Genomic DNA, 14,498 nt, shown 5'->3' on the forward strand with positions numbered 1-14,498 from the left:
TATCCAAGGAAGTGCTCCCTTGAGGTTCAAGGTAGAGCCTGTGTAGGTTCAGCGTCAGCACAGGAATGATGAGTCCAGGAGGCTGTTGAAGTGTTGAAGCAGTCTTTATTAAGACTAGGGTAATGGAGACCCCGTGCAGCACCAAACGAAGCAACTGACAATACAAATGTCGCTAGGCAACACCCAGGTTCTATGTTCTAGAGCGAGCACCTAGCAACTAGGAGCTGCACTCCACATTAGAACATAGAACCAAGCCTGTTCACATGCTCAGGGTATCAGGGTCAGGATTTAATGATGAAGCATTCCTCCAGGTGTTCTTAGTGGATGAGAGTACTGTTAAAGCCTATTTTGTATGCCCTTGCAGGGTAAGAGTTGGAGACATTAAGATGCTGATTAGGATGGCGGGCGGACGTAGGTCTGCCCACCATCCTAGTGGAAACAGGACCAGCCGCCAGACATATGGCGGTCCCGCAGCCCTGATTAGGATGTGACCGCCACCCTGGCGTTCGCATTCTGCAAGTTAACATTTCGGCTGTTGCTGCTCACAGCAGCACGCGCCGCAATGTCCAAATGACATGACGTGCATTCCCATGCACAACGTGGCAGGGACCGTGCGGTGTAGGGGGGTACCATAGGTACCCCCCAAGTGCAGCACCCCACCTCCCCAGGGGCTCCCAGAGCTTCGCCGCCATGGAAAGGCCTTAACACCAAGACATCCCAATATGGATGGCGGTGCCAGCTAGGCACCGTCACCATATTAGCGGCCAATTCTGCCCGGCCGGCAGTCGTAACGATAGCTGACCGGCGGAAAAGCAGCGGACACACTTTGCGTCCACCGCAAAACCCCCCCCATAGTAATATGGTGGGGGGTTTCACTCGTTATGATGTCGTGACAGTCGCCACCGCCGGCTTGGCTGAGGCGAACCTCACGACATCATAATGAGCCCCTAAGAATCGAGAGAAAGGGTTGCCTCTGTTTGATAGGTGATAGATGATTATGCAACCATGTCCCCCAGTTAACCTTTTTCCACTTTTATCATATTCATTTGGGGTACCTACATTGTGATTTTATAAATGTATTCAAATGTGTTAAGATTCAGTGTATTACAGTAGTTGGAGGCTTTATATTATGTGAGTTATGTGAATCTTTGGTCATTTATTGCTTCATGATACAAGTAAAGGGATGATATTTTAATGGCTGTAATATAGCAATACAACTTACATTTAAGTTTATTACTGTTACAGGTAGGGAGGAGACACCAAACATCTGTAATTTGAACTCATGACAGGAATGACATATTGAATGATATGACTTTTTGTCAATTTCATTTATTTCCTGTTTAATTTTTCTAAGATATTGACCAGCTCGTCAAGTGTTCTCATGAACGTTCCATTCACCTCTTCATTGACTCTCTGCTTCATGACGAGAAGCAAAGCATGGCTTATCGTTGCAACTCGAAGGAAGCGTTCGAGAAGGGGCTTTGTCTCAGCTGCCGGAAGAACCGCTGCAATACCCTGGGCTATAAGGTCAACAAGGTTCGGGGCAAGCGAAGCAGTAAAATGTATTTGAAGACCCGAGCTCAGATGCCGTACAAAGGTAAGCCTCCAACGCAGTCTGACTATGGTGGTTAGAGTTTTTCCTTCTTCGCTATTGAGGACCAACCGGCTCTACTTATTCATTGAGGCAGATTGCACAGTGTAAAATTATTGTCGTATCTGGACTAGTTGCAACGAGTCATCACTTACATTCATAATACAGTGGTTAAATTCCCTTACCTAAAGCAAGATCGCCTTTTTCATGCATGTGATCTCATTTAAGCCATGTTCAAATTTTCTATGAAAAAGAAATGGGGTTGTAGCTGGTAGATTTTACATTGTAATTATTTTTTGACAGTAAAGATTCTGCAGTGTCCATCTGTATTTAATAGGCTAAGCTAAGAACCACCTTGCTACTAAATAGACTGTTCATTATTGGTTTGTAGTGCTGAAGATAAATTCTCAGATAATATTTTTAACTAGAGACAAAGACAGTCATTGACTACCAGCGCTGTCTATCCTTAAGTGACGAGCTTTATAATAGATGTGTCCCTTATAACTCAATATTGCTGCAGTCAATCAAAATATCAGTATTAACAATGTGCAGACTGTTTCCATTTAGAATTGTTGTATGAAAATGCATTGTATGCGGTTATCTTGAAATTCTGGAGTAGATACAGCCCCCTGGACCTGTATTGGACACATATGTCCTACAAGGTTCTTCAGTTATTATTGTCCTTGGCCAGCACTCTTACCCTTGTGTTGGTACTTGGTCTTTACACATTTGTGTGCCTTAATGTTCACCCTCTTTGAAAGTTGTACTGGTGCTTAAATTGTGAAAAAAAACAGAAGAGCAGAGTTCAAAGTGTTTCGTAAAATCCTGCCACCGGCATTGCCAAATGCTGTGGTTACCGAATACCAAGGCTCTCTACTCTTGATTCCACCACATGACTTTCTCTTCCACCACCCTGCACTTCCTCTTTATCTCAATCCTACAGATTCTTTTTGAGCCCTGCTTTCTCCATTTGTCATTTTCCAGCATCTTTCCCATCTTTTCTTTCTTTCACTCTCACTTGTTCTGGAATACAATACTACTGGTGAAATGTAAGTCTAAGTCACTAAAAATTAGAGTTGGTGCCCATCACCTGGACAAATTAAGCACTGGTTATTACATGTATTCCCCTTGGTGTTTTACATCTAAATGTATTTTGCAATAAGCTACTCCTTTGTTACTTGCTTACCCCTTCCAGTCATGTATTGTGATCTCTAGTCCTAAGGGCACACTTCTACAGAAAAAGTGTCCATTTGACTATCAAAAGAGAGGCCATTAAGTACTTTCCTTTACTTCTTATATAATATTATGATTCATGCTAATGCACTTAAAGCACCTTATGGCGCAATGGGCAAAGACATTTAAACCATTTTTTAACAGTATATGAGATGAAAATCTCTCAGACATTGTTATATGGTGTAGAAATTATAAAAGTAAATCTTTGACACTTAATGCATAGAGCCGAGGGAAAGATCTTGCGTTCTATTTGCAATTTAAATACGATGGCACCAATTGAGTCATTACGAACAGAAATGGGTATGGTAAGCACTTTTATAAGGGGATTGGCAGCCATAATACGATGGGGTTAGCACGTTTTTCACTCACAAGAGAAAACTCTTAGGAACTTCATAGGCACAGAATGCTTTGACCTTATAAGGGGAGATTGCACATTGATGACAAATCTTTTGCACTCACTCAAGCACTTTAGTCTAAATCTGGCAGATCTGCAAATATGAGCTATTAAAACCATACAAGTTATTTGAAAGCATCCATGAAAGTTAGCTCTTTCAAACATGCCATCCCCATGGGGCCGAGGTGGGCAAGCTATCAGGGTGTCCCTACCCTGCCCCCCTATGTTATTTGTTTTGTATAAATTCAGGACAGGGGTTTAAGTCCCCAAGTCCTGTAATGGCAACCAGCGACATAAATCTGATGATGCTTGCAGCCAATCAGAATGCTCGCTCTCGCGGGTGTCTGAGTCCAACGGGAGCGAATTGCCCTAGGGACAAAAAGCTCCACGGGCTAATCAGAACCCTCTATTTTATTAACTGGTGCTCCCGCAAGAGTCTTGCAAGACCATGGCTGACCCAACCATTCAGATATACAAATATTTATGACCCGCAATTTCTCAAAAATGACTGAGTGGATTTCTATTATAGTGTGAACCAAGCTCTAGCTTCCTGCCAAATGTGGTGTAATTCCATTTTGCAGTGTTTGCTGTAGCCCTTATTGAAGAAGTCTATGGAAAATGTATGGGGATTTTGTGTTTTGGGACCTCCCTTTTTCTTCGCTCCCGTTTAACAAATCACCCCAAACCTTTCCATACACAAACTAGTCAAAAAGTCAGATGTATATTTAACACTAACACCTATCCTTCACCGAGATTCATACGGATTTGTTTAGACATGTTTGACTTAAACTGCAGCATCTCATAGTATGGCCTGATGGGCAGGTGAAACTATGAAATCCCACCCTGTACCATGACTGATTTTCAGGTTGACCTTAAAAATGTGAACAACTCCCTTTGATACTCATTGTATAGATATTTATCTTAGATCAATATCGTCAAAATCTGGCTTCATGGACTAACATTGGACCCTCCATCCCTGACACCCATTTAGAAAGGAAACAGAAATTAGTAAATATTTTCTGATACAACAGATTCAGGAACTTGTAGTGATGCAATGTGTTTAATCTCCCACTGCAGTGTTTCATTATCAAGTGAAAGTGCACTTCTTCGGGAAAAAGAACTTCACAATGACAAACCAGCCACTCCTGGTCTCTCTTTACGGCACCCACGACGAGCACGTCGACATGGCAATTATACTGTGAGTCAACTCCTTGATTTTTTCGGATTCTTATCATTGCATGTTTCATCCATGTTTCTAATGATGAGTTTATGAAAATATGCAGTATGGTTTCAGTTTACTCCAACAATTGTCTACTTTTACAGATCTATATTTTTCAAATTGTTCATGTGCTATGGTTCACTTTTGGGTTTTTATGGCCTTGGGTCAATCCTGAATTGGAACACATGAGTTCCACAAAGCCCAGTACCAAGGTGGTTTCGGAATATTTAAACACTTATGTGTTTTAGTATAAGAGAAGACTCTTTGCATGACCCAATATGACCCAATAACTCACTCTTTTTAACCACTGAAGCTAATACCGTGATCATCATTCCATCATCCACTAGCATAACTCTATCTTTGCAGGACTACACTCATTGCATTCAATGTGGTATTTTGGTTGCCACGCATTGAGAATGTCCTATGTCACTAGAACGTAACACTTTGACAATATTAAAGTCTGTGATACATCTATTTTATTTTGCAGGCCGGAGGTTTCCACGAACAAGACCTATTCCTTCTTGTTGTACACTGAGGTGGATATTGGAGATCTGCTGATGTTGAAGATGCAGTGGGAGAAAGATTCAATCTTTAGTTGGTCAGACTGGTGGACCACCTACACGCTGGACATCCAGAAAGTCAGAGTAAAATCAGGAGAAACGCAAAAAAAGTAATTGTTTTTTCTCTACTCTGTCACTATTATACATTTATCAAGTTAGAAAAAGAAACCTTTGGTGTCTACAACCAATCCATTTTTGTATAGCGAGTGAAGCTTCCTGCAACAGTAACATAAAAAATTATTTGTAGCTTATTAACTGCGGCTATAGGTTCATAAGATTAATAAGTCAATCTAATGTGCATTCCTGGCATTGTAAATAAATGTGAAGGATTGGATTTAATTTTGTGAGTGACTAAAGCTATATATACACAATATTTTGTATAGATGGATAAAGACAGCGGGAAAAAAAGATGGATAATAGAAGGATAACAGTTGAGGGAGAACGGTTAATGGATAAAGATTAATGGATACATGAAGATCAATTAAAATAAATGGATAAAGATCAATGGATAACTCTATTAAAGAACCTTGAACACTGTTAGAGGATACTGATAGAAAAATAAAACTAGAAGTGTATAGATTGATGGGGAAAGATTGATAAAGATCATTAAAAATTACTAATTGTAGATGGATGATAAAGGGATGGACGTAGGGAGGTTACATAGGCCGTATGAATGATAGATCTGGGAGTTGGATGGATGAATGACTCATAAATGTAATATAACCTTGTTATATCATTTATTCATCCACTGAGAAGTGCACTAGAGTCCCTAAAGAATGAATTGCGAGTTGCACAAAAAGGACTACACATAAGTAAGTAAAGGGCCACAGCAGCCTACTTGATGGAAAGAGGTTTGGGTATAGGTGGGCAGGTGGGTAGGGCTCCTTTATGTTCTATACGTTTTTTGGGGCACAGCGTATCCTGTACCCATCACATTAAAGCAAGTATCTTCAATATTTATTTTAAAGCATGTTGAAATTTGATTTTAGCAATCACGCTGCACCATTAAATCATGGCAGAAATAGGATATTGTATGTGGTTGATCGTTCTCACCGCCTGGACTGCTCTGGTGACTGTCACCCCGAGGTGTGTTTTGCGAGATGCAAGGAACACTAGGCATAAAGTGCAGGACTGCAGAATTAAGATCTAGGCACAGGATGTGATACTTCGGCTTCTTCTGCGGGTGCCAAACTAACTCAATGAGTTTCAGGAAAAGGCCTTATAAATTCCTCTTTCCAGATGGTGGTCTGTCACTAGGATGCTGTTAGATGTTCCCAACTCAGGATGAAGTAGGGCCTTTCCCTTTTGTGTGAGTTTCTGCTTAAATCAAACTTAAGTAGTTTCACACTTTGCCTTATGTTCTATTACTGCACAGTATTTATCTTTAATTTCCCCATTCATTCCCTCTTTTTAAACGTTAATGTTTCTTTTCTTTTCCGGCATTCATAGTATTTTAATGGTCCACATAGTAACAGCCCCATCTTTCAATGTTTAGCTTTGTAATCTTTCTGTTCCTCACCCATGGGCACCCTACACAATGGAATCTTGACAGTGCCACACATTTTCCCTTCTCTGAACACCTTCTCAGAGTGCCATTTGCAGGTCTCCGACCCTTCCCTGTCTTACTTTCCTCTACCCAGGACTGCCTGCCTGCTACTCCATGCACCCCATTTCAAACTGTAAAAAAGAATATACTTGACTCTGCTGAAAAATGTTTCATATACTCACCCTTGCACTTCAATACAAGCAGTAAAACTGCCTTTTACCTTCACCCTGTAATCAAAAGCCTTATGTAAACAAAAATATAAAATTATGCCTGAATGGGCCTGCGCTAACTGGTCCAGTGTAACAGCTGCTTGCAAACTCTTGCGTGTCTGCTGATCCGTGTGTCACAAATGGCGTTGTAACTTCTTTGAAGCTCAGTGTGGCTGGTTCATATTATCATTTGACATAAGTATTTTATTTTCATTAATTCAGTCCTTAGGTCCATTATGGCTTGATCCATGGTAAATTTTCAAACGTCAATCATTTACGTAGTTGTAATTTTGAATATCTAGTGATCATCTGAATCCTGATTTTCAATTAAAAAGATAGATTTGAGCAAAAAGCAGGATTTGGGGCTTACCTCTTTGGCTCTGTTTGTTTATTCACAGGTTGGTGTTCTGCTCGAAGGATGGCACACTCGCCCATTTGAAAAGGGGCAAGGGGCATGTGGTATTTGTGAAATGTCAAGATCATGCATCCAACAAACACAATGACTGGTAAGACCTCTACATTATACCTCCTCTATAAATATCAATGTGAAAAATTTCACTTTGTTGAGTTTTGCAATTAAAAAAACCCCAAAAAGGCGTAGTTGTCAACAAACATTCCTTTTTGTGACAAAGGAAGGGACTTTAAATGACTTTGCTGGAATTGTTCAAAGAATTTGAATCTTTAGTATTAGCTGCGAAAAGAAAGTACGTAGTATGAAATAGTAATCTTATGAGACAATTGAGACTATGATGGAATTGATGAGATCTTTGTACTACCTGCAACATTGTGTACAGTATGCTCTTCAAATCTTATTGCCAACATGAAAAGGCTCCAAAGTTTTTGGGGGGAAGTTTTATATAGAGCAACCTCAACCGGAAGGTATCAGAGCACTTTACTCGAGCACCAGTTGCGTTACAGCCGGACACATTAATTTTTTTAGGCTCAGGGAGATTAAGTGATTTGGCCAGAATCACAGGATATTGAGCGTTCCTGCCAAGACTCAAACCCGGTTCCCTAGCTTAGGTGTTGACCCCTCTAGCCGTAAGTCCACATCCTCTCCCCTAAAATCAAGTTGCTAGGCTGAGACAGATTTTGAGGATTTGCAACCACATTAAGTCAACCTTGAAAGTGCTAATTTGGCTCCTAGTAGATGCCAAGACCAACTTTTTAGAGCCTTCCCTATCCTCCAGACTATTGTGGTGAGACTGCCAGATCCCATCAAAACCTAGAACACCCTTAAACACCTATGGACTGCTGACAATTTTATACTGAATAGCATAAAACATTATTGAACAAGGGGTCCGAGTCTAAGGAATTCAGGGTTGTAGACCATGGAATTCACTGAACATACCCTAAGGGTAGAAGTAATCAGGAGTTGATGCACAACACACTCAAGCACCTCTTAATACATTTTAAGAGCTCAGACTTAACAGAATGAGCAGAGCTAAGTTCAATCTAGCATTATAACAAAAATCTGGGGCCAAATCAATGTAGCATTTATGAGTAGGGGAAGAAGTACTACAGGAGTAATGTTTTACGTACTCTTACATGCTTTCGTGAATCAGACTCAAAACATCTCACCCCTATTAGTGAAGTTGCAACAAGGGCAGTGCTTTCTATTTGTGTTAACTTTATAAGAATATTCCAATGAATATTTACATTTTATTGGCATTTTAGATGTTTTTGACCCAGATCACAGAAGCATGTAAGAGAGTGTAAAAGATGACAAAAGGAGTACTAGTACTTTGCGTACTCCAAACTGCCTTAGTGTATAGGCATTATTATATGACTGCAATAAATCTTGTGACTAATTCTAGTCAGACTGCGCCCTGTAAAATGGGCCAGGCACTTCCCACCTCTTCGATCAATTTCAGTTTCAAACTTCATTTCTAAATAAATGAGGCAATTAACGCTGCTTCCTTGAACTGACCCCAAACAGCACATGTTTATTGTGCTACTTCATTGCATACTTCTATTACAAAGCCATTACAAAGCTATTGGCACATGGTTGAACTTGTTGGATGAATTTATAATTTAAAAAAACAATGAGAAGAAGGCCTTATGTTCCCACTCTCAAATATTGACAAAGATTAAAAAAACTAAATAAAGCCACAGATCTGCAATATAGTTACTTTAAAAAATATTTCAAAATTATTCCACTTTTATAAATCATTTTCCAGAATAACTAGTTAGGATTGCTTCTTGTGGCTTTAAGTCTCTATGGTCTCTATTAGAGAATATCTCAATAATGGACCATATGGCTGATTGTTACAATATTGTGTACGTTATGACATTCATGCTCGTCAGGGCCTGAAAATGAGATACCCTGGCTCGTAAAACCAGAACCATAGATTTTTGTGCAAGCATATGGTGCTTATGAATATGAATCCCCACTAATTGGTCAGAGTTTTTTGTAGTTGTTGGTATGGGTAAGACAAAATAGGTGCTCCCATGTAAGGGCAATGGGAGACGCCATTGATAATGGGAGTGACACCAACAAAGGTGTAATAATCATGGTAATCCCAGACATTGCCAATTTCATTTCCAACATTCAATGTACTTCTCAACTTGGGGCTTCTTCAAGTAGACAAGCTGTGTAATATGTCCATGTTTTCTCCCAAAGCATGGAGGATAAGACACTGCAAGAGTTCACTTCCTGTTCTGCTCACAACCATCACTTCTTGGTATCATTGGCATTCTTAGCCTTCACTACTAACTTCCTTTGTCTGTTCAACAACATTCTCTCATTTTTCCATTTACACCACTTCCTTTGACAAAACCCATCATCTTCATTATGTTATAGTACAATTTATAAGCCAGAGATACAAAGATATTCTCTTTCCCTGCCTTAATTCCTTTCCTTCAAACTAAATTCTTGAGTGGCTCTCATATTGTCAATGCTTAACTCGTACAATACTACAAGGATCAACTTTTCCGCCTCGTTGGCTCTTAGACCCCCTCACTGCACTCTGGACATCCTAATAACATGCATGTGCTAGGAACCTGGAGTTTTATTTAGGTTCCTTTTGTGAAAGTTTATGTTATGTGGATATGCTGGAAATTGGGCCTTCTGTGATCTACGCTCAACGGATCAGAAATTCAGTATACAGCTAATTGCATCACTTTTTTTGTGTGGAAAGTGCGATAATCCAGCACAGACATGCCACAGAAACACATACTTTTTAATGGAAGTTCATTGTATTCATTTGTATCACTCTTTAATGATATGCTGAAATTGTGATGTTACGCAGACGGTCTCATTCTAAGTTCTGTTGTAGTGTCTGGCATGGAAATCCCCCAGTTAGTGCACAGTATTGGATCTGTCTTTATGCCCTGTTCTGCCTCTTCTAATCTTTACTTTCTAATGTGGGAAAACTGTCTCTACGACCATTTTTGCGCATCATATTGCCTTTTCCGCATTCTTTTACCGGCCCAGTTTTCTCCAGGTAGGAAATGGGGTAATGATCTAGAATACGGTTTATGGACTTGATGAGGTATTTGCTTGAGTCTGTTCTTTTTTAGATCTTTTGCTAATGACTGGTACCAGTATTCTTTTGAAGAGGAGTTTCCATGACTAAAGGATATCTTTCAGTGAAACTTCAAACGTTTTTTTATTGCCACTCCCTTGGGATTAACTCTTAAACTGCAAAAGTTATTTGGAACACTGTTAGATAGTTGCATTGTTTCTGTCACTGGGACAAAACTTTAAATTACCGAGGCCGCTGTTTTTCTTCGCTCAATTGAATGTAATTCAATTTCTTGTAGAATGTTTTCTTTCTGAAATTCCTTTGACTCATGAAAGTCCCTAACATTTTGAAACATTTTTGAGGAAAGTTCTGCATGCCTAATATTTCACAAAAGTGCATGAGTAATGTTTAGTTCAAGCATTCAGTTCAAGGCAATGTTTTGACTGGTCTTGAATTGCTGACACTGCTGTTTTCTTGTAATTTCTACTTTTACAATATACATATGTAATAATAACATAAATGTAACATAACTTTATTGCTTGAACATTCAGTCTTTTTACAGCTACCAGACAATGCAATTGTTTAACACTGATGTTTATTCAGAAGTTGGGGGATCAGTGGAGTGGAATGAAAGTGTTATGATTGGGAAAATATATCAATTGTATCTACTGATGTGTTTCTTACCTTTCATGTTATTTATGCACACTTTTGCTGGAATTCACACATGCTTTTCATTTTGTGTTGCAGATTTCGAATTGCAAATACAGAGCTGTTGCAGAGCAGCGGAGAAGGTGTATGGAAGAAGACATTTTGCTGTTTAAGAAATAGACCTTCAATATTTAAAAAACAATTTCAACTTTCAGAATCAAGAAGGAGTTTGATGTTACTGACCAAGCACACACAAAGCTTGATACCAGTATTACCTGGTGGCAAAACAGTTACCCATCTTAGCTGGTTCAAGAAGTACATAATCACATGACTTATTCATATGTTTTCAGTGACTGAATTGATGTTCTCATTTTGATGTACCACTTTACAGTAGAATGATCTTGGGTGATAAACATCATATTTAATTCTATTTATTCCAGCCAATCATTTGAGACGATATAAGATCAGATTTAGAAACCGAATAGAGGTCGTAGTGTCCAGAAGTTATTAACATAAGCATATATTTTTGAATCTTAACTGGATATATATTCCCCTGTCATTAGAGCAAGGGTAAGAGCTTAAAAACATTTTTGTATATTGCATATTATTCAATAACAGAAATACTTGTGCATCATTAATGTGTCATGTACTTATGACTTGAGCACATATCTTTAATGACATACTCATTTTTCATCTCACATGTGGTTTACTCTAGTGATGTCTTGGTCCACCGTGATTTTATTCGAAGTACAAAATGTAATCTCATGCTACAGCCAGGTAGTTATTGACACATGTTTAAGTAAGGAAATGGTGCCTCAGACTTGGCTCTATGCTCTTTTGATTTTGGACATGACCTTCTAAATAAAACCGTATCTCTGAATTCTGAGCAAGTGATTGAAGCAGCATACAGATATAATCTGGACTATTGCAAAGGGTTTTCCTACTCTAGGCAATCTGACATTTTGCCCTTCAGCCAGACAAATGGAATTCCTTTACTGTAGTTCGACCTTATGTCCCCAACCCATAATGCAGTGCTCAATAACCACTAACATTGCTTTACAACTGACCATGGATCATGGTATGGTCACTATCTTGCAAAAAAAGAACAAAACTGGAAAGTATGCTATTGTTTTCCTTGTTCCTATTTGTCACTGTTGTAAGAAAATCCTGGGAAACATCAATGTTAAGGTGACTAAAGTAAAGAATAGGTCAAACGGGAAGCTGAAAGAAAAATGCAAACCACAGAAAAATATTATTCTATATGGCCTTCAGCTCAGTATCCGCACCTTCCTGATCTCTGTGCAGCCTTTTATTCAGTGGCCTTGTTATGCCCTGTGCCACAGCACATACAACACAGACTCTCATTCACCCATACACATATATCCCATTCATACACACACATGTTCATATATGACCCAAAGACCACGCTCTCACTGACACACATGGCAGCCCTGTCATAGTGCCCCTAGTGAAAGTTTTTAGTTCAAACCCTAGCGTATTTGGCTCTATGGATATTAGGCTTCGATTCAATGAAACTGAGCATGGGGTTGTCTGTTAACATTGCTCAATTGACTTGACCTTCAGTAGCTCACAATGATTTTCAATGATCAGATGTAGCTCTCACTACAGAAATGGTGTCTAGGCACTTCCTGGCGTGAAATTAAAATACAGCACCGGGAGGCCTAATGCATGCTTTGCTGTGTGCTATATAAGCCCCAGATGCATACACATTCTTTAGGAATAGCCAGTTTTCCTACTGCTGCAGATCAATATTTTGTTGCAAATCATATCTATTGCTCTGATGCACTGTTAAATGTTTTGGCTCCAATACTGGAACGTATATTTAATAAGACCTGGAAAGAAACGCATAGGCATAAACCTGTTGAAGCCTTTTACAATAGAAAAGCTGGAATATGTAAACATACATATGTTACTATAGTACGTATTGCTATACAGACTGAGAAAACATTGTGGTTAATTGAAAAAGGACCTAAATTCCTACAGGACAGCATTACATACTTGTTACATTCTTGTATATCAAACTGGAAAATGTCTAACTTCTGCCTCCCAGAACATCGATATGAAATAAAGTAATATGTAACTGATTTTGTACAAAATAAGTGTGTTCCATTACATTTCTGCTGGAATGTTGCAGTGACTGCTATTAAAGAATTAGAACTTACTGTGTCTTAAATATTTGGGTATGGACAACCTATAAATCACTCAACGTGTTTTCCAAATTAATGGAGTTCCTATTAAGGTCAGATTTGGAAGACTGACTCACCACTTTACTGAGACATTTATTATTACAAGACTGTCTTAACTTTCTGTCCTGCCTGTGTTTTCTAAATCATTTTTTTCACTCAAAGCAAACACAGCTTTGCCACACTCACTCCTAAAGGTCAGCCCTGTGTTAATAAACATTCCCACAAGCACTCTCCGTAACCAGTCGCAAAGTGAGCAGAAATTATTGGGCAAAAGTTAGGATACAGGCGAAATTGACTTTTAGGTCACCTCTCTCAGATTCACCAACCAATTTGAATTTTGTGTTTTGTCTTAAATAATCTTCTTAGAATTATTTCTACATTTAAGGGGAACACAAAAACATTATTCAGTATGTATTAAAAATCATATTGCAGGGCTGGTTGTTTTGCATTACGGTCTACAAAAAAGAGCATGCCCGGACCAAGTGACACACTGGTTATTCACTCGCAGACTCACATCGCTACACTTACCGATATGGTTGGCAAGCTGTAAACATAACTTGAAGATAGAAGGTGGTTGCAAGTAATATGTTGCTTGATTAATGGAAAGGTTGTTGCACAACGTGATTTAGAAAACTATAGAATTTGAAATAAAAATGCAACATGTTATTGATGATGAGTAGATTTAATAATCACATTGCAACCATGTTTTCCTTGTACCAAGAAACTTGAATATTTTGAAGACTGTTACAAATACAGATGACTCATCATAAAATGTTATTTATTGTTTGTGAATGTTTGGAAAGCCTAGATTGTATATATTGAAACTGTATTTTTTCATGTTTCTTTGCATTTTCATATATGTTAATATTCTTTGTAAATATAGATGGCATTTTTCAGCTTCTTAAAATAAAACGTATTCTTATTCTTTTGGAACTTAACGCAGTTCAGTATTTACCAGAGTGTCTCATTGAAAATAAAGAGCACGTAACTAAGAAATAAGTCTTGTTTTCTGTGTTTGTGAAAATGGTTTTATGAGAAAGGTATCACAGGTATTTATAGGGCTTTCTCTAGTCCTACCAAGTTACATAATTACATCCTTTGATCGTTGACCGGAAAACTCTGAGCCTCTTGGTCTGCATTTGCATCCTGGCTTCAGCTACTTTGTTTGCTTTTGCAATATTGGGATACTGTTTATCTTTTTTCCAACTGTCCAGGTGTTTGTGAGCCAAATGGCTCCCCTCCTTTCCATTTCAGTGTTTCGCAACACTGTAGAAATACAAATAATTTTAATTTCTTAAGATCCAAAAGGTTTGGCTATTCTATTTGACCTTTTTTAAATTAATAATAAGTGCTATAACTTTTTTTAAGAGGATGTGGCCTAACGGCCAGAGCGGTCGACCTCGATGCTGGGGAACCGGTTTCAA

At 38.8% G+C, this 14,498-nt stretch overlaps 1 protein-coding gene across 1 annotated transcript in view; it reads left to right on the plus strand.

Annotated features, from left to right (window-relative positions):
- LPL (lipoprotein lipase) overlaps positions 1-14,070 on the plus strand; it is a 69,841-nt gene extending 55,771 nt beyond the window's left edge. The window contains exons 6-10 of the mRNA XM_085639533.1: positions 1,355-1,597; positions 4,296-4,416; positions 4,925-5,107; positions 7,151-7,258; positions 10,967-14,070. Coding sequence (XP_085495659.1) covers positions 1,355-1,597; positions 4,296-4,416; positions 4,925-5,107; positions 7,151-7,258; position 10,967 — 656 coding nt within the window. The 3' untranslated portion in view covers positions 10,968-14,070. The remainder of the gene's footprint in view (positions 1-1,354; positions 1,598-4,295; positions 4,417-4,924; positions 5,108-7,150; positions 7,259-10,966) is intronic.
- Positions 14,071-14,498: the final 428 nt, after the last annotated feature.

This window comes from Triturus cristatus, chromosome 12 (assembly GCF_964204655.1).
Source record: "Triturus cristatus chromosome 12, aTriCri1.1, whole genome shotgun sequence".
Taxonomy (NCBI): domain Eukaryota; kingdom Metazoa; phylum Chordata; class Amphibia; order Caudata; family Salamandridae; genus Triturus; species Triturus cristatus.